Below are 26,094 nucleotides of genomic sequence, written 5' to 3'. Positions count from 1 at the left end.
GGCAGCCTGATCCTCTGTCGCTCGCCCGCCGGACTGCCTCGCCGCCATTCTGGCTACCTCTGTCCGGCCGCACCCGGGAGCTGCGGAGGCAGAAATGTTGTCGGCGCTCCCGGATGATGAAGCCATGAAAGCGACTGGGGAACGACGAGAACCTTCCTGCCTCTGCTGGATTTCGCGTGCTCCTCGTGACTGCAATATGCAGTCACGAGGAGCGCGCAAAGTTCTCGTCGTTCCCCAGTCGCTTTCGAAGACTGCGGAGCGCGAGCCGGCGGAGCACGCTCAGGAAGGCGAGGAATGGGATCACGTGTGCTGGAGGCTGAGGCAGCCTGAGCCTCCAGCACACGTGGTCCCATTCCCCGCCTTCCTGATGACGTCACCAGCCTCACCAGCCATAAACCTCACCGCACGTCACTGATGCAAAGGTATGGGGAGGTATAGTGAATGGTGATGGGGTAACCTAGATTTTTTTGTTTCCTTTTCTGCTTTTCATTTACTGTGTCTTACTCTTTTTCTGCATTCTGCCTAAGATGGCTTGCACTGGAGAAGAGAGAAGATATGGTGGTAACCCTGGCTGGTGATTGCCCCTCAAACATAGAGGAAAAAGAAGGATTCTTGATTAGGCTTAGAGAAGTTGGGTCCTCATCCACATTGGATCTTCACAACCAGAACTAAGTGGCAGCTGTGCTGAATGGGGTGTTCTGAGAAGTTGCTGGTTGGCAATTGTGTAGAAGAGACTTTGAAGTTTATCATTGGCTGATGGGGTCTACTGAGACGAGAATGAAATCTTTGGTCATTGAGAGACGACTGGTTCCTAGACCTAAGCTTTAATGTTGATATATTTAATCTTGATATTCTTGAATCAGCAAAGGAAAATTTCATAGGGTTATAGCCATTAAATTAAAAAGGCTTAAGAAATCACTTTCAAGAGGCAACTTGCATAATTTGATTCCTCCCCTCCCCTCCTTCCCTTTCCAATACATAGAACATAGAGTCATAGAGCTGCAAGGACCTCAGAGGTTTTCTAGTCCAACCAACCCCCTGCTCAAAACAGAAGACCTTAGCTTATCTTGATCAAATAGCTGCCCAATCTCTTTCTCCTTCCTCCTCTCCCAGTCTTCAGTTCATCCCACCTGAATTTGACACCTCTGTCTTAGTCTACACTGTTATAAGCTTAGCAGGTATATCCCACTTCTGTTTGCTAAGAAATAAAGTGTGTTTTATTATGCATCCTTCTACGGGCTCAGGATATTTTCGAAGTAATAAAAACCCCCAGAAGACTGAAAATATTGTCACCAAATAGATCAAAGATGCCAAGGAAGAAGCAATCAGCTGAGGGGGCGATGCTGAGCTGTGTTTTAATTTAAGTCATAAGTGCTTAATATCCTGTTCCAACTCATGTTAATTAAATTAAGTTTTTAAGCATAACGGCCACTGTCATCATTAACTCTAGCCAACAATTTGGAATTGGCAAACCATTAATGGGTCCTCACCTGTGATGCCCTCTTTAATTCATATATTGGCACTTGGGAAGTTTAGTTTTGATGAAGTGTGACACAAAATGGCTTCATTGGCACCAACGGGGTAGTTGGAAGTGGGCCTGATGTGGGCCGAGCCAGTGCGATTCTGTAATGCAGAAATGGGGAGGGGTGGGGGGTGGGGGGAAGAATATTAACAGCCTCAAATTTAATAGCATTTTAAAGCTGAAAGATGAATTTATGTAGCTGCGGGAGAGATACTTCCAGGCAATTTCATGCACTGTGGTGCCTTTAAATAAATTTAGACGCCGTTAAAAGGGCTTAAGGAGCCCTCCTATTTCTTTTATATATAATTCTTTTATTGAGTTTCATTAGAAAATAAAATAAAAATTACAGGTAAAAAAAAAAAACCCAAAGTTAGAAAAGTCAGAAAAATAAAAAGTGCAATTGCAGAGAGAAAAGTAATCATTTCTGACTATTTTCACTGCAGTAAAACACCAAAATTACAACCCCCATCATTTGCGCTGCATTTTGCAACATTTCAAACCATTTCCGTAATAACAAAAATCATCCAAACCTAAAATTGACATTTCATGTTTTCTCTGTTTTGAGCAATAAGTCCAGAAGTGGTTTCCAAGTAGAAACCAAACTAAATAAATTCTTCTCTTTAGTTAAAAGTTAATTCGCTTTGCTATCTCCACCAGCTCTCTATCACTTTTACCATTTATTCTTCCATTGTGGGAATTAATGGTTTTTTCCATCTTGTGGATATACCCTGTTTCCCTGAAAATAAGACCTCGCCGGATAATAAGCCCAAATGGGTTTTGAGTGCATCCGCTCAATTAAGCCCTCCCCCAAAAATAAGCCCTCCCCGAAAAAAAGACCTCCCTGAAAATAAGGTCAAGCGCTTATTTCGGGGGTCAAATAAGATCCTGTCTTATTTTCAGGAAAACACGGTGCAATTCTTGCTACTGTCAGCATATATTGAGTCTTTATTGATTAGCCCTTGGGCCATATCAAAGTGCAAAGTTCCAGAAACAAATTATTACTAAAATTTGATAAAAGCAATATAAAATGGAATTTGATAAAATATGATTTAAAATGGAATTGGAATAAAAGACAGTCTAAAATGAAATTGGAATAGAATACAATAATTTAAGATATAGATAAAATATGATAAAATTATTTATTATATATAATAACAAGCTTCTAAGCTTTCTTTTACGTTCCTTGCCTATCAAATTGGAGCCCTCCTATTTCAAAGAGGATGCATTTGATTTCAGGTTTTGAAAAATGAGCAAAATCCAATCAGCCTAGTGGTAGTTCCTCAGTTAGGCTGTTATTGACTCCATCATTAAACCTGAGCTGCAAATAATATCTTCTATTTGTTAGAATATTCATGAATGGGAGAGACATGGTAACAAGGTCAGCAAATGAATAGGCAAAGCAACTAAGTCAGCCAATGGGAGCTTAAAGAGATCTGAATCTGTGCTGAGAATTGAAACTGAAAATATTCTGTCTATTCTGAACTCTGAAATGAAACTAACTGTTATCTCCTGCTTGTGTTCTGCTTGTAACTTCCACTACATTGAAAGAATCTACTATTGGTATTGTACATTTATTCATCTGTTATTATGTATATAAAGAAAATGAATCCAGCTGAATCAGTTATCTGTGTGTGCTTTCTGGATTTGATTTTTCTGCAGCAAACTCTGACAACATTGGTAGCAGTTAAGTTTTAGGCTATTACTCCTCCTGATGTCCAGTTGCTGAGGATCCCCCATTCTACCCATTTAATATTGTGCCCAAACATTGTGCAATCTTGGAAGCTACCATGCTTCCTAATCCAAAAAAAGGCTCAAGGAAGGAATTTTACCAAAGCATTGGCAGGCTCTTAGTTGGTTTCAACTTGCATGGGTTTACTTACAAAAACATATGAAGAACGGTTGCAGGAACTGGGTATGTCTAGTTTAATAGAAAGAAGGACCAGGGGAGACATGATATCAGTGTTCCAATATCTCAGGGGCTGCCACAAAGAAGAGGGAGTCAAACTATTCTCCAAGGCACCTGAGGGTAGAACAAGAAGCAATGGGTGGAAACTAATCAAGGAGAGAAGCTTAGAACTAAGGAGAAATTTCCTGGCAGTCAGGGAATTAATCAGTGGAATGACTTGTATCCATTTGTCTGAAATGATATAGGGATTCCTGCTTGAGCAGAGGGTTGGACAAGAAGACCTCCAAGGTCCCTTCCAACTCTGTTATTCTATTATTCTGTAACTTGTAAATATCTACTGGCTGCAGGAGAGAACTAAATTACATTGTGAGTCACAATGCTGTCATGCAAATGATGAAACATTTGTATTTGGTAACAGGCAGTGTGCAGTTGATGGAGATTACTTAATTATTTATGCAATGACATTACGATGAATTTCTCATCATTTTGATACCATCGCAACTTACATTGAACACTTATGCCTGCATCTGATTTGTTTTTGATGTAGGTTTTGTGTGTGTGTGTGTGGGGGGGGGGGGGGGAATCCTTCTTCTTTCAAATTGATTGAGAACTTTTTTCTCAAAATGTGAAGTATTTTTCCAAAGGCAGTAATTTTTTTCTTCTTCCTGGCAGTGTGTGGCACCCATTGGGGAAGAGTTTGGAAGGGTTGATTGCTGAGAGCCGGCTTGTGAAGTAATATCTTTCATGCTATTTTTTCCCTTGCTAAAGTTGACCACCAACGTGCCAGGAATATGGCACGTTGTGAAGTACAGACAGTCCTCAACCTGAGTAGCGCTGCTGGTTCCTGAGGTCTGCAATTTTTTTCTGTAGTCCAGTTTGCCTCCTAAAAAAGCACCTTTGGGACAACTGTCCCAAATCTCTATAGATGTTTAGCTATATAATTTGGGATGAACACCCTTGGAATGGTGTGGGACAGAGGTGGGTTGCTCCTGGTTTGCCCCGGATCGGCGAACCAGTAGTAGCAGCAGTGGGAGGCTCCGCCCAGTCACCCGGATGCTTCTGCGCATGCTCAGAAGCATCGCGGGAGGAGGTGCAGGAGCGCACCCGAACTGGTGGTAAAAAAATTGGCAACCCACCACTGGTGTGGAAGTAGGAATGGATTTCCAGGGGCGGGGAAATTGCAGACTACAGGAACCAGGAGCGCTACTCAGGATGATCCTGAGGACACAGATAAACCTCCTCTCATGGTCTCAACGACTCTCTAAAAGAATGCAAATGACCAGCTGTCTGCAAGGAATATCAACCCTTCCGTTCCCCACTGTCCCATCAAAGCTGAAGAAGCTTCTTGGATGAGAAGTGAAATGTCTTCAAAGAAAAAAAAAACAGGGAAATCCAGTTGCCTCCTTAAAAAAGCACCTTTTATTTAAGTGACAGTCATTAAATTGTTAAACTAGTTGTACGCGCCTTTATTTGCATCACCTGTTATTTCTAATATGCCGTGATTTTAATTCTAGAGATGAATGAGAATGTGAAAGTCCTTTCCTGTCTTTCTACCATTAGGGAGAAGATGCCATTCCACCATGTTACGGCTGGGTTGCTGTACAAGGGAAACTATCTGAACCGGTCCCTCTCAGCAGGAAGCGACAGTGAACAGTTGGCCAACATCTCAGTGGAAGAATTGGATGGTAAGGATTGACTAAACTGCTGGTTGGGAGCAGGGATGGTAATCACTTAAAAACGGGCCGTTTTTTGCTTGTTTTTGCCCGTCCCCCAACCCCCAAGGAGCATTCTGCAAGCCCCCCCCCCAGGCTATTCATGCCTTTTATTTGAAAAAAAACAGGTCCGTTTTCGCGAAAAACAGGCCGGTTTTGGGAGGCTTGCAGAGTGCAAAAACTTTTTTTTCCTTTTGGAAAGCTCTTTAACTGATTGATGAGAATTACATTGATCAAGTGCTGTGCCTGCAGAAACAAAGTCTTAGGTGCTGCAGGTTGTCAGCGATTTCCTTCTCCAGCACATGGATAAATACACCTGGAAATATCTACCTCCCTACCTACCTACTCTCTCTCCCTACCTACCTACTGTATTTCTCTCTATATATGTATATATCCCTCTATCTACCTAGCTACCTACCTTCTCTCTCTCTCCCTACCTACTGTATTTCTCTCTCTCTCTCTCTCCATCTACCTACTTCCTCTCTCTCTCTCCCTACCTTTCTACTGTATTTCTCTCTCTCTCCCTCTATCTACATACCTACCTACTTACTCTCTCTCTCTCCCTGCCTACCTACTGTATTTCTCTCTCTCTCTCTCTCTCTATCCCTCTATCTATCTACCTACCTACCTACCTACTTTTTCTCTCTCTCTCCCTCTATCTACCTACCTACTTTTTTAAAAATTTGCCTCTTCAAAACCTTGGTGCATCTTATACTCCGGTGTGTCTTATACTCTGAAAAATACGGTAATATTGGTTATATACAGTGGCTCAGTGGCTACGATGCTGAGCTTGTCGATCAGAAAGGTTGGTAGTTCGAATCCCTAGCACCTCATAACAGAGTGAGCTCCCGTTACTTGTCCCAGCTTCTGCCAGCTTAGCAGTTCGAAACCATGTAAAAATACAAGTGGAAAAATAGGGACCACCTTTGGTGGGAAGGTAACAGTGTTCCATGTGCCCTTGGCGTTTAATCATGCTGGCAACATGACCACGGAGACATCTTCGGACAGCACTGGCTCTTCTGCTTTGAAATGGAGGTGCCCCTAGAGTTCGGAACAACTAGCATATGTGTGAGGGGAACCTTTACATTTACCTAATATTGGTTGCTGGGGTTTAAACCATGTATAGGATATGGATTATTTTTTTAAAAATTAACACTTTATTTTTCTGGAACTCAGATATACAAGAGGGCAAAGTCAAGAATTAAACCCACTGTAGTGAAGGAAAACTGGAGAGAATATTCATGGCGACTGAATTTTCCTTATCTATGTATCAGATCCACAGAATTTGCAGGATTTACTGAAGTCATAAGCAAAAGTGAATTTGGTAATATCTTGAACACCTAGGTTCTTTTTTTGAATACTTCCTTAGTACCAGGCTTGCATATAATTTATGAAACCAAAGAAGGCTGCTTCCGTTTCAAAAGCTATCAGTTCCAAAACATATATACCATAGGTAGGAGGAAAGGATAGAAAGGGAAGGGAGGGAGGGAGGGAGGGAGGGAGGGAGGGAGGGAGGGAAAGAAGGAAGGAAGGAGAGAGATAGAAGAGAGAGAGAGAGAGAGAAAGAAAAGGAGAGATGGAGAGAAAGCATGATAACTACAATCATGGATTTTGATCTCACAATAATAATATTGATCATACTTAGAGATGTTTCCTTGACATCAAGGGACATAGCTATAATTAATTTAAGAGCCCTTGATTTCCCTGAGTCTATTTGAAGCATAATTAACTCCATGACTAAGTTCAATTTCGATCAGCTTTTGTGTGTTCTGGAATAACGTCAAAAATGTGTATCTGCATAGAATTGCCACCTTTCCATTGACATGTTTGAAGTGGAATGCTTTGTTAAAATTATTTGAGATTCACGGAGTTGCTATGCTCACTTTTTCCATGACATGCACAATCCTTTACGCCTCACCTATGTTCCCACATTGGATTTTTATTATTCCCTTTCCCCAATATTTTTATTTTTCCAGTATTCCCTTTGGAATATTGGCTGCTCTCTTCAGTCCTGCCTTATTGCTGCAATCAAAGAACAGCTCACGGTCTGACCCCAGCCTCCACTTTCCAATTCCTTGACAATCTGGGACCACTTTGTCCAAATTTAATTTACAAAAAGCCAATTTCTTCCGTGCATTTTTTAACGCTTGGGGAGAGGAAGCTTGCAAGGTCAAAATGGATTGGAGCATTACAGTTTAAGCCTCCAATGCTGGTATTTAAAATGGCTGAATCACCTCCCACATTATTCCAAAAGAGTGCAATTCTGTATAAAAAAGAAAACTCCATCCCTAGAACATGCCTCCAGTGGCCCTTAGAGACATAAATTCAGAGACACATATGTACAGCTAGTCCATAACTGAGTCCAAAATTTCTATTGCTATGTGAGACAGTTGTTAAGTGAGTTTTGCCCCTTTTTACTATCTTTCTTGCCAAAGTTGCTAAGTGAATCACTGCAGTTTGTTTGTTTGTTTGTTTGTTTGTCAAACATATGCAGGATAACAAATGTAGGTAAGAACATAAACATGAGCAAAGGAAGTAAATAAAGATAAATGGGGACAGTAAGACAGGATGGTAAGCATGTTGGTGTGCTTATGCACACCCAGGAGTGGGCTGCTATGCATTCGCCCAGGTTTGCCCAGCTCATCTGAAACAACCAAATCTCTCTGAAGATACAACATAATTTTGTTAACACTATATATTGGGCGCCCAGCAAAAAAAGCATTAGCTGTGGTGACCCAGTGGTGAGAGTGCAGTACTGCAGGCTATTTCTGTTGACTACCGGCTGCCTGCAATTTGGCAGTTCAAATCTCACCAGGCTCAAAGTTGACTCAACCTTCCATCCTTCCGAGGTGGGTAAAATGAGGACCCCAATTGTTGGAGGGGGGGCAATATGCTGACTCTGACTCTAGTGCTATTTTGCCAAACAGCCATGAGCAAAACAAGACCTTTGGCTCACTATATTGCAAAGGCAAGTCTGGAGACTCCAGGTTGACACAAAGACAATCAAGGAGTTGGTGTTATTGTGCCTGTTGCCACAGAGGAGATGCATGTGTGCGTTATGGATTTTTACTTTTTGGAATTTTAATCTAAGATGCTCAGAGTTACCGCCTGTGAGTTTGGTGGCCAAATAAATGTGTTAATAAATAAGTAATCAGACAGAGTGGAAGTTATACTGCAGTGTTTCTCAAGCCTGACAACTCTAAGATGTATGAACTTCAGCTCCCAAAATTCTTGGAGTTGAAGTCCATGCATCTCAGAGTTGTCAAGCTTAAGAAATGCCATTAAAGCATGATAGCAATAGCACTTAGACTTATATACAGCTTCACAGTGCTTTACAGCCCTCTCTAAGCAGTTTACAGAGTCAGCATACTTGCCCCCAACAATCTGGGTCCTCAATTTTACCGATGCAGGAATATTTAAAATAAAACCATGCGTGGGACGTTATTATTGTTTATCCATTACTACTAGGTCTGTTGTCCTAGCCATACTACTTTATGACTCATATTTATTTGTAACCTGCCTTTATTGTTTTTGCAATAATTCAAGGTGTCGAACATGTTCAAAGCACCTTCCTTCTCCTATTTTCCCCATAACAACGACCTTCTCAGATCTGTTGGATTAAGAGAGAGTGATTGAGGAGTGACTGGCATTGGTTGCTGTCTGGATGCAATTTAAGGTTCTGGTTGTCACCTTCAAAGCCCTTCATGGCTTGGGAGCAGGTTATCTTAGGGAACGTCTTTTGCCGGCCACATCTACCCGAGCCACTAGAGCATGAAAGGAAGGAATGTTGCAGGGTCCGTCCCCTAAGGAGATACACCTGGTGGGACCCAGAAGAAGGGCCTTTTCCATGGTGGCTCCCTCCCTCTGGAACATCATCCCTCCAGAAATTAGACTGGCCCCCACTCTCTTTTGGAAGGCCCTGAAGATGTGGCTCTTCCAGCAGGCCTGGGGAACTCAGAGCGGGATGGAGCCCATGAAATGGCTGGTATGAATGTGTGTTGTCAGGAGGGTGGGGGGTATTATTTTTTATTTCTTTTATATTCTGCAAGCTGTCTTGAGTTGCCATGTATGAGTAGGCGCCAATATACATTAGATAGAGGGATGGATGGATGGATGGATGGATGGATGGATGGATGGATGGATGGATAGATAGATAGATAGATAGATAGATAGATAGATAGATAGATAGATAGATGATAGATAGATAGATAGATAGATAGATAGATAGATAGATAGATAGATAGCAATAGCACTTAGACTTATATATTACTTTATAGTGCTTCACAGCACTCTCTAAGCGGTTTACAGAAGCAGCCTATTGCCCCCAACAATTTGGGTCCTCATTTTACCCACCTCGGATGGATGGAAGGCTGAGTCAACCTTGAGCTTGGTGAGATTTGAGCTACCAAAGTGTAGGCAGCTGATAGTCAGCAGAAGTAGCCTGCAGTACTGCACTCTAACCACTGCACCACCGAAGCTCAGATAGATGATAGATAGATAGATAGATAGATAGATAGATAGATAGATAGATGATAGATAGATGATAGATAGATAGATAGATAGATAGATAGATAGATGATAGATGAGAGAGAGAGAGAATGATAGATAGATAGATGGATGGATAGATAGATAGATGGATGGATGGATGGATGAGAGAGAGAATGATAGATAGATAGATGATAGATAGATGAGACAGACAGACAGACAGTTGATGATAGATAGATAGATAGATAGATAGATAGATAGATAGATAGATAGATGATAGATAGATGGAGAAAGACAGATGATGGATGATAGATAGATAATGCCTGTTCTTGTGATGTTAATAGTAATAACATATATGGGGGAAGGCAGATTTCTGATCCCTGCTTTAGAAACCAAACACGGCGTTCCTTCCCATACATTTGAAGTTGTACAGTTGCAAACGAACTTGTAAATTGTCTTAGAACTTATTCTTATAGGGGAAGAAATTATGAATGCCCTCCCATTACGAAAATCAGATAAGTGGCAGGTTATTTGTAACAGCTGTGAGATCCAGTACACCCCATCCTTTCATGCCTTGTTTGTCTTGGGCTTGCTTGTGTGAGGATGTATTGCCGCACGTTCCTTGCACAACACCGGGCTTCTTTTCTGCTAATAGCCTATTTATTCTTCACCTGTTAGGCAGCAGATTTCTCGTGGGAATCCCAACACTGTTTTCCTTTCCTAGCACTGTTTTTATTGCAGATCTTCGCTTGCTGGCAACATTCCAGGTTTTCAGCTAGACCAAGATTTTGCTGCTTTGGGGAAATTTCAGCAGTCTAAGGTGAAAAGGAAGAGTTCCACTTAGATCGAAGGGAAAGTATCTCGCTCTCTGTGATCTGTGTTTAGATGAGATGGGGTTGGGATATCATTCCTTTTCATAATAAACTCTGCCCATTTCCCAGGGGTGAAATGTTACAGATTCGCCCAAACTGGTAGTAAAAAATACTAAAAAAAGTAAACAAAAAAAGTTCCGACCATCGCACGTCGCACAGCTGATCTTTGGAACTTTTAAAAAAACTTTGTAAGCATTTTTCTTACTACAGGTTCTCCAGAAACGCGGGGAGGGGGTTCAATTTCCCCCCCCAGCAGGCTTCCCTGAGGGATGCTGAGAAAGAAAGGAAGGAAGGAAGGAAGGAAGGAAGGAAGGAAGGAAGGGGAAAAGGAGAGGAAGGAAGGACTACAAACCTGGCACTAGAACCAGCTTCAGAGGATAATCCAGGGCTGGAAGGGATCTGGAGGTAATCTAGTACAACCCTGCTCCAGCAGAACATTGTTAAAGTGAGTTTGTCTTTTGATCCCCCAATTACATGACTACATAGCCACGCCCACCCAGTCATACGACCACACCAAGCCACGCCCACCAAGTCATACCTACAGAACCGCTAGTAATTTTTTTTAGAGTTCACCACTGCCCCCTCCCCATGTATAGGAATGATATGTGTATGTGTGTAAGTGTATGCGTAAAACTCAAGTGAAAGATTTCTACACAGCTGGGAAAATCTTAAGGAGTGCCTCAGTGAGAGATTAGGGCAGGGGTGTCAAACGCAAGGCCCAGGGGCCAGATGTGGCCTGCGGGGTGCTTAGATCTGGCCTGTGAAGCTTCCCTGGAAACAGCCAAGGACCAGCCCACAGTCAGTGCCTCTGACAGCAAAAATGGAGCTCTGGAGGGCCACGCGCTCTGGCCCTTTTCACTGTCAGAGGGCTCAATAAAGGATCCTTTTTTGCCTCTTAACAACCCCGGGGTGAAGGTGGGGGACGGATTTTTAAGATGGTTTTCTGCCTGTATGGTCTTCTGTAATGAGCCGAAGGACAGAAAGAGGGAGTAGTGAGCTCCCTCCCATATTTGGGCATACCAGGGGTTGTAACACAAATACATACCTATTCCCCTGGCTTAGCTGATAAGGAGGAGAGCCTGTGGCTTAGTGGCTAATACATCTGCCTAATATGTAATACAGTCCAGGTTCTAATCCCAGTAAGGGTATGGCTAGCTGATGAGAGCTAAGTAGCTTGAAATAGATCTATACTAGTCTCCCTTTATTTATTTATCAGCACAAATACAACACATACATACATACATACATACATACATACATACATGTGTGTGTGTGTGTGTGTGTGTGTGTGTGTGATGGGGGAAGGGAATCATGTGCAATCTGTATGTGGCCTATTCCTGTCTTACGGTAGGCCAAAGTACAGGTGGTCCTCGACTTCTCACAGTTCATTTAGCAACCATGTATTACAATAGCACTGAAAAAAGTAACTTATGATTGTGTTTTACACTTAACGGCCAGCATCTCCAATGGTCCCTTGATCAAAATTTGGATGCTTGGCAGCTGAGTCATATTTGTGATGTTTGCAGTGTCCTGGGGTCACCTTTTGTGACCTTCTGCCCAGCAACATTAATAGGGAAGAAGTGTTTTTTCTATCAGGACAACCTGGCCTACCCAAATATGGGAAGGAGCATACATCTTCCCTTTTGCCTTTCAGCTCCAATCTAGGAGCCTTCACAGGCAGTCACTTTTGCAACAAACAGTTTTGTGTTATATTTATATTTACTGACAAAAAATAAAGGGGGACTAGTATAGGTCTATTTCAAGCTATTTAGCTCTCATCAGCTAGCCATACCCTTCTGAGATTCAAACCTGGGCTCCTTTATTTCTTCATTGATAAATATAAATTTAACACAAAATAGTTTGTCACGAAATCAGTATGCTTCATCCCATATTTGGGTAGACCTGGTTGCCCTGATAGAAAAAAACACCATAATCACTACCCTGGTACAGCTGACAAGCAAGGAAAACCAGTGGCTTAGAGGTTAATACATCTGCGTAATATGCAAGCAGCCCAGGTTCAAATCCCAGAAGGGTATGGCTAGCTGACGAGAGCTAAATAGCTTGAAATAGATCTATACTAGTCTCCCTTTATTTCTTTGTCAGTAAATATTAATTTAACATTAATAGGGCAGCCAGATTCACTGTGAACAACCATGTTGCTAACTTAACAGCTGCAGTGATTCACTTAGCAACAGGGGCAAGAAAGTTCGTAAAATGGGGCAAAACTTACTTTACTTTACTTTACTTTATTCATATTTATAGACCGCCCCCTCTCCCAAAAGGGACTCGGGGCGGTGTACAGTCTCAAAACTCACTGAACAACTGTTTCGCTTAGCAACCAAAATGTTGAGGTCAGTTGTGATTGTAAGGAGAGGACTAACATGTATTTGCTTCTTTTATTTCCATTCTGTGGCCTGAGTTTTCAACACTGGGCAAGACCACAGGAGAGGAAAAATAAGTTGTAGCTTTATCCCATTCCTTGTTTGCTCTGTTGCTTCTTGCAATATTCTCTTGCCGTCGTCTATAAACCAATGCTTACTATTGGCAGGATTAAGTGGATGATGGAGGCAAAGCAAGCTATAAACAGCAGTGGGAAAACGAAAAAAATAGCCTCATTTGTCTCCCGCAAGAGCAGCTGTGTCTGGCCCTCTTTTGTACTCTGCATCAGATGCTGCCACTTTTTTTTTTCATTTCACTAAAAATCTACACGAGAATCCAGCCAAGGGTCGCTTTTCATGTGGGAAGGGGTTAATCTGGAGCAGGGGTGTCAAACTCGATTTCATTGAGGGTCGCATCAAGTTGCATTTGACCTCGGGGGAAGCATGGCGTGGCCAGGGGGACATGTCCAGCTCAGAGCTAGGTTGCAAATCCCGGTGCTACCGGTTCACTCGTGCTCGCATGCGCGTGGGCTGAGCCTCCCGCCACCACCACTACCGGTTCTCCCGATCCAGGCCGAACCGGGAGCAACCCACCTCTGGTCTAGCTTGATGTCACTCATGTTGTGGGCACCTGTGGTGGCCAAGTGCTAAGGCAGGACTTTCCTCAGACCTCCCTCCCTCTCATGATAATCTCCTTCCTTCCTTTTCTTCTTTTTCCTTCCCTCTCATTCTTTCTTCTTCCTTCCTCTCTTTCCGTTTTCCTTCCTTCCTCTCTTCCCATCTTTTTCTTATTTTCCTTTCTCCTTTCCTGTTTCTTCTTGCATGCTCAAATGCAAAAGGGGAAACATTCATCCTCTTGTTTTGTTTTTAGTTTGTTTTGCTAGCCCTCCGCCAGTGAAAATGGAGCCAGGGAGGGGGGGGGAGCACGTGTAGCCCTACTGAGCTCCATTTTCTCTGGCAGAGGCACCATGGACCGGTCCCTCACTGTTTTCAGGACAGCCGTGCGGGCCAGATCGAGGCATCCCACAGGTTGAATCCGGCCTGTGGGCCTTGAGTTTGACATCCCTGATCTAGAGCTACAGTCTGCATAGTGGCTGAAAAGAATGACGGATAGTGGTATCCTGGCCCCTAGGCCTCCTCCAAATGGCCAGACTTAAGAGGAGGTTTAAACCAGAGCAATTGTACAGACTTTTCAGAGCAACCATTCCCTGTTTAAGTAACTTCCAGGCTCCTGATGCTATCCTATCTACAGGTAATCCTCAAGTGACGACCATAATGGAGCCTGGAATTTTGGCTACAAGTCACTGTGGTTTTGAAGTGGGTCACCATGTGGTTAGACTCAGTTTTATGGCTGTTTTAAGGTGGTTGTTAAGCAAATCACATCATTAAGTGAACCATATGGTAATTAAGCAAATCCAACATATGCAATAGGCACTTGAGCCATTTTGGGCAAGTCGGACAATGGGATGCTACAATTCATTGCAAATACAACTTGTTTGCCAAGTTTTTGAAATGCAGTCACATCACTCCAGGGAACAATGGGAGTCTTAACTTTGAGGACTGTTTTTTTTTTAAAGTTCTTCGCAACTTCCAATGCTCATTAAGTGACTGGTCATTAAATGAGGACTACCTATATCTTGCTTACTTCATGGTCCCTCCCCATTCACCATTGCTGCAATATTAAATGGGCTTGTTTCTGCAGAACAGTGACAATGGAATTCTTTCCAAAAGAACCCAGATGTATGCTCACTAAAGCTAGCAAGGAACTTTGTCTTTTAGGAAATCAGCCAGGGGTGGGATTCAGCTGGTTCGGACTGGTTCAGGCAAACTGGATGTTATCTGGTTCGCTGAACCGGTAGTTACAAGGACTGGCTGACCCTGCACACTCCTCCCCTCCCAGAAGTCTCCATGCAGTCCATTCATCATGCCTGGTAAGTTTCAGGGCCCACACAGAGACTCTAGGAGGGTGAAAAACAGGCCTACCGGAAGTCCAGAAACGGCCCCATTTCTGATCTCCAGAGCCCAGGGGAGGCTGTTTTCGCCTTCCTGGAGGCTCAAGGGAAGCCTCTGGAGCCTGGGGAGGGCCCCCCGCTGCTGTGGTGCAGGAAGCCGACTAGTCCATGTCCCCATGGCCACGCCCACCCAGCAACCATTTATAGAGAAGTCAGTAAACTTTTCTTTACTCCTAGTGAGGTGTGAAAACAGGGGGGAAATCCCAGGAACTGTCTCCTGAGAAATGCGATTGAGCAATACCTACCTTAGCCTTTAAAGATGATCAATTCGGAGAGCAGAGCCCATTTCTTTCTTTGTAGAACAAATTGGAGCAATTTATGTTGCTGTATTTACCTGGAAGGTGGACTTTGCATTCCCTCGACCCCCATTTTTTTGCAAGCATAAAGGTGAGCTCAATTCCCAGTAAAGACACTGATGTGTTTATATAGTTTTCCTGCCAACAGTGTGGAACTGATGTTCCATGGCCATTTTATGGGACTTTTCTCAGCTCAGGTTATGGCCTTATGAATTCTCATGCTTCCCAGTCAAGTACTAACTGCATCTTTGCTATTTGAGATCAACGGCGGTGCAGCTTACCTTTTCATGTGAAAATCATCTTCAATTCAGGAAGAATAGAATGGAATGGAATAGAAGAGAAGAGAAGAGAAGAGAAGAGTTGGAAGGGACCTTGGAGGTCTTCTAGTCCAACCCCCTGCTTAGGCAGGAAACCCTACACCATTTCAGACAAATAGCTATCCAACATATTCTTAAAGACTTCCAGTGTTGGGGCATTCCAGTGTTGGGGCATTGGAGGCTAGCTGTTCCACTGATTAATTGTTCTGTGAGGAAATTTCTCCTCAGTTCTAAGTTGCTTCTCTCCTTGATTAGTTTCCACCCATTGCTTCTTGTCCTGCCCTCAGGTGCTTTGGAGAATAGCTTGACTCCCCCTTCTTTGTGGCAGCCCTGAGATATTGGAAAACTGCTATCATGTCTCCCCTCGTCCTTCTTTCTCTTAAGCTAAACATACCCAGTTCCTGCAACTGCTCTTCATATGTTTTAGTCTCCAGTCCCCTATTCATTTTTGTTGCTCTTCTCTGCACTTTTTCTAGAGTCTCCACTTCTGTTTACATCATGGCGACCAAAACTGAATACAGTATTCCAAGTGTAGCCTTATCAAGGCATTATAAAGTGGTATTAACATTTCATGTGATCTTGATTCTCTCCCTCTGTTTATGTAGCCTAGAACTGTGTTGGCTTTTTTGGCAGCTGCTGCACACACGGTTGGCTCATATTTAAATGGTATTTAAATAAAGTAACGGAGGTAGTTCCCCCCCCCCCAGTCTGATCTTTTAAATCTATCTTTCTTTCAGATAGAAAACAGCATGAAAGGCCCATTATAATTTCTTCTGAGAAGTTTCTCCTCCCTCTCTTTTCAAGAGCACTCTGATAATTGCAGAGGAAATTAACTCAGGGAGGGCTACATTAGTTGGCATTAAGTTGTGTAACTTAAGAAAATGGCCAAGTTGAAAGTGATGTGCTATCCATAACAAATGTCTTTAGAGGCTTCAAAGGTGCTAGAAGGTTTTCTGTTTAAATATGTAGCATATGGGTAAGGATGCCTTGGCTTGAGCAAATTAATTCAGGCAGCTGAAATGCTGTTTGAGCTTGAAATGTTGGCTTTTCTCCCAAAAGGTTTATGCAGCCTCTCCCTTTCGAATTCTGCCTTTGCTCCTCTAAATTTCCAAGAAGCAAGCAAGTGCTGTATAAATGGGGAAAGGGGGCTTATCAGTAGATGGAATCACCCTTGCTGAGACAACTCTACAGTGTCATTATAGTAGACGTTATTGTCAGAAGATGGAAAGACAGAATAAACATCTGTTTAATTTTGTGGATGCATGTAATTCCCTAGTTGGCTTTCGGCTATGTTGATTGACAGCCTAAAAAGGCTGTGTTTTTGAGAGGATGCAAAATTATCCTTGGAAGCTGAACAGACTGCAAAGATACCCTTTGGCCACATTTACATAATAAGCAAGTCAGGAAGTTACTTAGGGAGTAAATGGTCTCAACACTGAGATTAATTGGTTGCTTGCAGGTTAGTGTATTGCTGCCTGCACTCATTCCCCAAATCATGTATATGGTTTGATATATTATAAGTCACCAAATGAGGTAAGGCATTAACCAGGCTGAATGGGTTGAGGGAATGCAGCGGCATCAAATTAACTCTTAGGTTAAACTTGTGAGAATCTAAGATTGATCAGAAGGGAAAAGTTAGGTCCAGGTTTTTAAGATTCAGTACACACCAGAGGTGGTATTCAGCAGTTTCTGACCAATCCCGGAGAACCGGTAGCGGAAATTTTGAGTAGTTCAGAGAACCAGTAAATACCACCCCTGACTTGTCCCGGCCCATCTATTCTCTGCCTCCCGAGTCCCAGCTGATCAGGAGGAAATGGGGATTTTTCATTAACCTTCCACTGGAGTAGGGAGGGAATGGGGATTTTACAGTATCATTCCCTTGCCATGCCCACCAAGCCACGCCCAAGCCATGCCATGCCCACCAAGCCATGTTCACAGAACCAGTAGTAAATTGTTTCGAATCCCACCACTGGTACTCTGTACCAGACCATGGGTTATATGATATATGAGACACAAAGCTTTGAATCATGGCTTATAAAACTAAAATGGCTTCCTTAATTTAACATTCATTCATTCATTCTTTCATTCATTCATTTTCTGTAGCCATCCAGCTCAACCAGGTAACTCTGAGCAGTTAAAGCATCACTTGAACTCATTGTTGATTAATAGGGCTTCCAAATACTCTTTTTGTACTTCAAACTAATAAGTACAGGGTCTTTTGGTTGACTCTTAGAATAATGAGTCTTAGGGAGGTGTGTTCCATGCCTGGTTCTCAAATGAAAATTTTGTCTTTCTATCTGCTCGGTAGCACCAGCTCTTTTTCTTGGAGGTACTTGTAAGTAGGGTTGAGTAGCTGCCACCCGCCCTCCTTTTGATTGGGGTATGCTGTTGTACTGTATGATGTTTTTATATTGTATGAAATAATACAACACTTGTAGGATGTTTGATGGCAAGAATCTTTTTTAAAGATTAAAAAACGAATGAGTTTCCTTTTAAGGCAAGGAATTCCAATGGGCAACATTGGATTTAAAAAAAAATATATTCCCAAATCTTAACAAGATTCATGCAAAATATTTCTAAATGTTACATGATTGATCAGAAGGTCACTGACGTTTTGGACTGCTGGAGAAGAACTGGCGAAACGATGACTGCAGCAGAATGACTCTACCACAATACTACAGCAGAATGATGAGCCAGCGATTATACTGGCTCTTTGTAATTCCTCTCCAGAGAAAGACAGAATTGATATTGTATTCCACAAGTATTCCAGACAGTTGCTTCTTCAAAGGCAGGGGTGTCAAACTCAAAGCCTGCAGGCTGAATGCAGCCCATCGGTTGCTTAAATCTGGCCCACGGGACCAGTCCCTGGTGCCTCTGACAGCAAAATGAGGCACAGGGGGCTTCATGCACTGCCTGTGCCCCGTTTTGGCTGGCAGGGTATTGCAGGAGGCTGTCCAGGCTGAAAATGGGCATGGGTGGGCCACGCACAGCCCCCACACCCCGTTTCGGCTGGCAGGGTGCTGGAGGAGGCGTCCGTCCCATCTCCTTCCCCCCGACAGGCCCCAGGAGGAGAATTACAATGTTGATCCGGCCCTCAGAGAAATCCAGTTTGACACCCCTGTCCTAAGGAGACAGCAGTCACCCTAGGAAAAAGTCACCTCTGGTGATCTCATGGGTATATCTGTGTGACTTTTGTTGCAACAACATGGAAGCTGTTCACCATTACCGTCTTCTAATTTCTTAGTCTACTCTATAGCGCTGGGATTTCTTTGTGGTCTCCTAACCAGGTCACCTACTTCTTTGATGTCTGAACCCAGGCATGCTGCTATGTGCTGCTACATTTTGGGTATTTTCATTTGTTTGTCTGCGCCTTCAGGTCAATGTCGACTCCTGCTTGATTAAGGCCCTACCGTTTTCTTGGCACTATTTCAGAAGTGTTTTGCCATTGCTTTCTTGCTGGGACTGCCCTGTTTTCCCCGAAAATAAGCCCTAACCAGAATATACGTCGTAGCATGATTTTTCAGGATACTCGTAATATAAGCCCTACCCCAAAATAAGCCCCAGTTAAGATTATCAGCCAGATGGATGCATTTAGTAGCGTATTCCCCCCAAAATAAGACCTAACCAGAAAATAAGCTCTAATGCATCTTTTGGAGCAAAAATTAATATAAGACTCAGTCTTATTTTTGGGGAAACGAGGTAAATGAGAGTGGTTGGCCCAAGGTCACTCATCTGACTTTGTGTCTAACATAGGAGTAGAAATTCCTGGCCTCCCAGATATTATTATCTTCATGCCTTAATCACTATGTCAAACTGGCTTTTCCCTTTTGGTGGGAACATTTAAAAAATAGATAATAAATTGAGAGGAAAACAAAATAATATGTAGCTTTGTGTATTCTAGTATCAAAAAAAAAATCTGAGTTTTCTTCTGAATCAGAGATGCTTATCCTGATTTTAGCACACTGCTGAAAATGTGCCGGAAAATAGTGATTTTGCCAATCTGCAGCTAAAAGCCTTTATAATTACGGGGATATGTTTTTAGGTCTCACCGGTATTCTATGATCCCTAGCCAACTGCTCATTGCAAGTTTTTTTTTCTCCTTTGATAGCTGTGTACTTTTACACTTGGTGTGATATAACAAGTCTTCTTTTGAATTACCTAAGGGGACCTTGTTACTGTACTGTAGTGTGAATAGTTCTTGCTGAGTCTGGAACAGATTTTTTGTTTTTTTAAAAAAAAGACCTGCTGTATTCTGCTAATGATGCATGCATGCAATTTTAATCTATGCTTTTCATTTTTAATGTACCTTATTCAAGCTGCTTCTCATGATACCACTGTCACAGTGTTGTTGCGTGGGGAGATAAGGGAGGGAGGATGGCTTCTTCAAATTGCTTTCGTGCAACCAGGTGCTCCGTGAAAGGGAGCTGGTTCAACCATCTCATCCCTCTGCTTATGCTCGGCAGTCAGTGTATGGTATGACAGGGGTAGGGTGATCTGAGCGGTAAAGCCTCTTAAGGCAGGGTACAGCTAGCCAGTTCTGGATGGCGTTAAAATGAATAGAATAGAATAGAATAGAATAGAAAATACGGAATTGAATGAAGTTGTCAGGGCTCCAAGTAACACCCTCAACAAAAGAAGATTCCGAGGCTTGAGTTTCCTCAAAGTTCCATATTATTAGAGATGTCATATTGGCACATCTGGGAAAACCCGAATCTGAAAGCTTCCAGGTTTTCCCCACCCAAAAGAAAGCCCAAGTCCCTTCCCCTGCACCCACATGTCCATCACATGGTCCAATCAAGCACCATCCAAAGCAGAAGATGCTTCCCAGTCACCTCATTGCAGCTGCAGGGCAAGGTGGCCTTGACTCTCTGAGAAAAGAATGTTATTATCTCTGGAGGGCAAAGGATGGGGGTTGTTCCTCCATCCTTGTCCTATTAGACCTCTCGGCGGCCTTCAATACCATCGACCATGGTATCCTATTGCGCCGTCTGGAGGGGTTGGGGGTCGGGGGCACCGTATTACGATGGTTCCGCTCCTACCTCTCTGGCCCGACGCAATGTGTGTTGGCAGGAGAGGAGAGGTCGACCGCAAGGCCCCTTATCTGTGGGGTCCCACAGGGGTCGATCCTCTCGCCTCTCCTGTTCAACATATATATGAAGCCGCTGGGCGAGATCATCCGTGATTTTGGGGTGGGATACCATCTGTACGCTGATGACACTCAGCTGTACATTTCCACCCCAAACCACCCCAACGAGGCTGTTGAAGTGATGTCCCGGTGTTTGGAAGCCGTACGGGTCTGGATGGATGACAACAGGCTCAGGCTCAACCCTTCCAAGACAGAGTGGCTGTGGCTTCCGGCTTCCCGGTTCAACCAGCATATGCCATCGCTGGCCATCGGGGACGATCAATTAGCCCCAGTGGAAGGGGCGCGCAATTTGGGCGTCCTCCTTGATGCCCGGCTGTCTATGGAAGATCACGTGGCAGCCGTGGCGAGGGGGGCGTTCCACCAGGTTCGCCTGGTGCGCCAATTGCGGCCCCTTTTGGACCGGGAGGCCTTGAGCACAGTCACTCACGCGCTGGTGACGTCTCGCCTGGACTACTGTAACGCTCTCTACATGGGGCTCCCCTTGAGGTGCACCCGGAGACTGCATTTGGTCCAGAATGCAGCCGCGCGGGTAATTATGGGGAGATCGAGGTTCTCCCATATAACACCCATCCTGCGCGAGCTGCACTGGCTTCCTGTGGCCTACCGGGTGCGCTTCAAGGTGCTGGTTACCACCTTCAAAGCGCTCCATGGCACAGGGCCTAGTTACCTGCGGGATCGCGTCCTGCCCCATACATCCCTGCGACCCGTCTGCTCACACAGAGAGGGACTACTCCGGGTGCCGTCCTCCAGAGAGTGCCAGAGGGCGACGCCCAGGAGTAGGGCCTTCTCTGTAGTGGGCCCCACCCTTTGGAATGACCTCCCCCCAGACATCAGGACAACAACCAACCTTCGCTACTTCCGTATGAAGCTGAAAACCTACCTGTTTCGACTAGCTGACCTGGCATAATACTAGAATCTCTCCAGCCCAGGGCATTTTTAATTGGTAATTTTAGTTTTTAAGGGTTAATTTCACTGGGGTTTTAACTTTTTTAGGTATTGTAACTTATTTATTTATTCTTACCTCCTCTGTACGCTATATAATACTTTTGTACGTCGCCCCGAGTCCCTGTGGGGAGAGGGGGCGACTAATAAGTTCAAGTAATAAATAAATATAAATAAATAAATTATGGCTATATATCACCCATACTCCATATAATCCCCCTTCCCATTTTTCCCACAGCAGAAAATTGTGGCAGGCCTGAAGGCTCAATGTAAAACATGGGTTCCAGGTCTGACATAAGTAAGGTTCAAGAGACCTTGGTGGCATCTTGACAAAATGTTCTTCCTTGCTAGGTTAACTTGACCTTGTGCAGCGGATCCTGACCAAGACAGGTTCATATACAGTAGAAGGTTCCATAAAAGTTCCCACCTGTGTAATAACTTTTAGAGTCCTGTTTCTGTTCAATAAGAAGCAGTGGATGGAAACTAATCAAGGAGAGAACCAAGGAGAAACTAAGGAGAAACTTCCTGATATGTAGAACAATTAATCAGTGGAATGATCTTGCCTTCAGAAGTTGTGGGTGCTACAACCCTGAAGGTTTTTAAGAAGAGATCGGACAACCATTTGTTTGAAATGGTATAGGGTTTCCTGCCTGAGTAGAGGGTTGGACTATAAGACCTCCAAGGTCCCTTCCAATTTGGTTGTTTGGTTATTCGGTTTTTATGACAGTTGCAGTGTCTCAAGGTCATGGGATCACCTTCTGCCACCTTCTGACAAGCAAAATCAATTCATGTCACAACTTGTTATTGTGACCGTGTTATTGACTTAACAACTGCAATAATTCACTTAACAACTGTGGCAATAAAAATTGTAAAATAGAGCAAAAAAATCACTTCACCACTGTCTTGTTTAGCAACATAAGTTTGGGGCTTAATTGTGACTATAAGTCATGGACTACCTCTAGTGGAAAAGTAAGTTCTGGGTCTTTTGTTTATTTATTTTTACCGCAGGACTAGAACTCACAGTCTCCTGGTTTCGAGCCTGATGCTTTAACCACTAGCCCAAACTGGCTTTCTTTGATGTTTTCTCACAGAAGGAATTCAACTATTTCTGGGCTCCACATAAAAGAGGGAACATGAACAGCCCAAGAATAATCCTCCCTTTAAGGAGCTATCAAAAATCAGTCTTAGCTTCCTAGAGAAGAACAGAATAATCTTCTCTCTGAAGTCACAATTCAAAATGACCTCAAAACGACTTTAACTTTGGGCTAAATCCAACAGGACAATGCTCACAAATTCTTACACATGAGCAAGAAAAATCAAATGAGAGAGAGAGAGAGAGAGAGAGAGAGAGAGAGAGAGAGAGAGAGAGAGAGTTGGAGAGACCTTTCTTAAAGTAGTGTACTGAGAAAAGTATTTTTGTATATACTTGGAAACCGTTTGTGGACTTTGGGCTTGAGGTGAAAAAAAATGAAACTTTGAGTTTAGGTTTTACCGATTAAAAGGTTTGTTGGTACAGAAATGGTTAGTTTGTACTACTATGTAAAAGTAAAAAGTTGAGGTTCGATGTTACTTCCTTAGTATACTCAGTACTGCAACAAAGGCAGTCGAAAATCAATGCCTTTTCTTTCTTTTTCCCTTCTTTTCTGCACTCTTCCCCTTTCCCTCCTCTATTTCTCCTAATATTTGGGTTTTTTGTTTTTTAATTTATATTATGAACAAATAAAAATAATAATTAAAAAAAAAGAATATTGCAATTCTAATAGTGCTTCCCTGCAAACACCTTTTATCTTGTTGAGAACTAAGAAAGTCAGAGTAGATATATTCATGAACTGGAATAGGATTTAGTAATAAGGTCAGCCAATGGGAGCGGAGACAGCATGGAGCCTGGGCGTGGCTTAGTTCTGTAGCCCTGAGTCTGTGCAAAAGTAAAAAAAAAAAAAAACTGTTCTCTCCTCTGCCTTTGTTTGCTTGTATCTACCACGTTGGAAGAATCACTTTTAGTATTGTATATATATGCCTTATGTGTTATTACGTATGAAGAAGTTAATGAATCCTGCTGAATCAGTTACATGTGTGTGCTTTCTGGATTTGATTTCTGCAACAAACTCTGACAGAAAGATTTTGCCTAAGAGGTTTTCTCAGGCTACATTTCTGCCCTGGACTCATCTGACTATTTTTTGTTGATAGCAACTTTTCTGTAGGAGACGACTTGACATCTCCCTCCTGTCCCTCAAGGTCAGGGGTGTCAAACTCGATTTCATTAAGGGCCACATCAGGGTTGTGTTTGGCCTAGGGGGCCGAGGTGGGCACGGCCAGGATGAGTGTGGCCAGCTTGACGTCACTCATGTAGGGGGCACCTGTGGTGGCCCAAGCTGTCTCCCAGTGAAAACGGGCTCCTAAGCTCCATTTTTGGCTGCAACGGTTTCCTACCAGTGAAAACAGAGTTCGGGTGGGCCACACATCTCCCCTTCAGCCCCGTTGTCAGCCATGATGGCCTCCTGCAACCCTCTGGAAGAGCAGCTGGCAGAGACACTGTGGACCAGTCCTTTGCTGTTTACAGGCCATCCCTGTGGGCCAGAACTAAGCACCCTGCAGACCGGATCTGGCCGGTCAAGGACATTCCCTCTACATCTACAGGTAGTAGTTTCATTCTCCTCTGCATTGGTTAGACTTTGTTAGAAATACAGCTAGTCCTCAACTTCCAACAGTTAATTTAGTGACTGTTCAAAGTTACAACGGCACTGAAAAAAGTGACGCCTCCATGGTCACGTGATCAAAATTCAGATGCTTGACAACTGACTCATATTTATGATGGTTGCAGTGTCCTGGATCATGCCATCACCTTTCACGACCTTCTGACAAGCAAAGTCAATGGGGAAGTCAGATTCCATTAACAAAGGTTTTGCTAACGTAACAACTGCCATGAGTCACTTAACGACTGTGGGTCATAAAATGGGGCGAAATCAGAGGTGATATTCAGCCGGTTCGGACCGGTACACCCAAACCAGTAGCGGAAATCCTCATCCTGGCTCTGTGCCGTCCGATTTAGGCATGTTTTTCAGGCTAAGCGCATGCGTGGAAGACCGGGCGCATTTATGGCGAACCATTGGTAACAAAACGTGAAACCCACTGCTTTGTAAAACACACTTAACAACTGTCTCGCTTAGCAACAGAAATTTGGGCTCAACAATGGTCGTAAGTTGGGGACTACCTGTATTGTGTCCAGTTGTGCACCCTGTATTTTATAGATGAAAGGAGAAGCTACAGGACCAGTGGTGGGTTGGAGGCGGTACACCCTGGTATGGGTGCACCGGGGCCTGCCAGGAGCACCAGGTACCGTTCTGGTACAGTGCTCCGGAGGGCTCACCCGCCCGCCATCCTTACCTGTATTTGAGCTCTTTGGCGCTTGCGCCAAGCAGCTGGAGCATCGCAGGAGGTAAGGACGCATGCAGGCGCTGCACATGTTCATGTGGTGGACGTCAGGCCCCGTTGCACCATACCGGTTGCAACAGGATCTGGAACCCACCACTGTACAGGACTAACAAGGGGTTTGGAAACCAAGCCTCATGAAGAATGATGAAAGAAGCTTTATTTAAAAAAAAAAAATCACATCAGCAATACCTGTAACTGATTGACTCACAGAATCTCCTTAATTTCTGGATTCTTTCAATCCTTTTTCCCTCTCAGCATTTTGGGAGCTGGTTTTGGAACCAATTTTATACCAATTATAGAACACTGTATAGCAGTGGAAAGAGAAGGCTTTTCTCTAATTGGACATTTTTAAAGCGGGCAAGCCCCAAATTTCAGGAAGATGGGAAATAGAGGACATACCTGGTCAGTTTTTGGAAGAAAGGACCTTATTCATCTCAGAGTGTGCATTTTTTTGAATTCAAATTACTACAAAAAAGGCTTAAGCAGACCATTTTTTCCTCTCTCTGTCTCTCTAATCTAATTTCTTCTTTCACTCATTGTTGCAGTTCCAAATGACTTCCTTCACATTTCTCGACTCAGTTATTCTCAGCAATAGATGTAATTGATTGACTCACAGAATCTTCTTAATTCCTGATTTCTTTAAATACATATTTGTCTCTCGGCATTTTCGAAGTGCACAGAAACTAGTCAGGCCAATTTTTCATCTTTCTTTTGTTTTGTTTAGAAAGCTAATAGACTACCCCTATATCAAATGAAGTCTGCAACAGCAGACAGTATGTGTATCTATCTCCCTCCCTCCCTCTCTCTCTCTCTCTCTCAATAGAAAAGGATAGGATAGGATAGGATAAAATAGAATTCTTTATTGACCAAGTATGATCGGACACACAAAGAATTTGTCTCCAATGCATAAGCTCACAGTGTACAAATAAAAAGCAAGTAACAGGTCATTTGCATAGTTGCAATCATTAATCTCTCTCTCTCTCTCTCTCTCTCCCTCCCTCCCTCCCTCCCTCCCTCCCTCCCTCTCTCTCTCTCTCTCTCTCTCTCTCCTTGTATGTAATTTTTGACATGTAA

The 26,094-nt window shown here is 43.3% G+C and overlaps 1 protein-coding gene across 6 annotated transcripts in view; it reads left to right on the top strand.

Moving 5' to 3' along the window:
* CALN1 (calneuron 1) overlaps window positions 1-26,094 on the top strand; it is a 402,285-nt gene that overhangs the window by 215,957 nt on the left and 160,234 nt on the right. For 5 of the 6 annotated variants that reach the window (XM_081941437.1, XM_081941440.1, XM_081941439.1 and 2 more), the window contains one exon: window positions 4,989-5,113. In XM_081941437.1, coding sequence (XP_081797563.1) covers window positions 4,989-5,113 — 125 coding nt within the window. The remainder of the gene's footprint in view (window positions 1-4,988; window positions 5,114-26,094) is intronic. The other variant, XM_081941438.1, reaches the window with a different exon arrangement.

Source organism: Natrix helvetica (genome assembly GCF_964273705.1).
Source record: "Natrix helvetica genome assembly, chromosome: 2".
NCBI lineage: Eukaryota > Metazoa > Chordata > Lepidosauria > Squamata > Natricidae > Natrix > Natrix helvetica.
The sequence above is the reverse complement of the archived record's forward strand: the minus strand, read 5'-3'. Positions and strand labels throughout refer to the sequence as shown.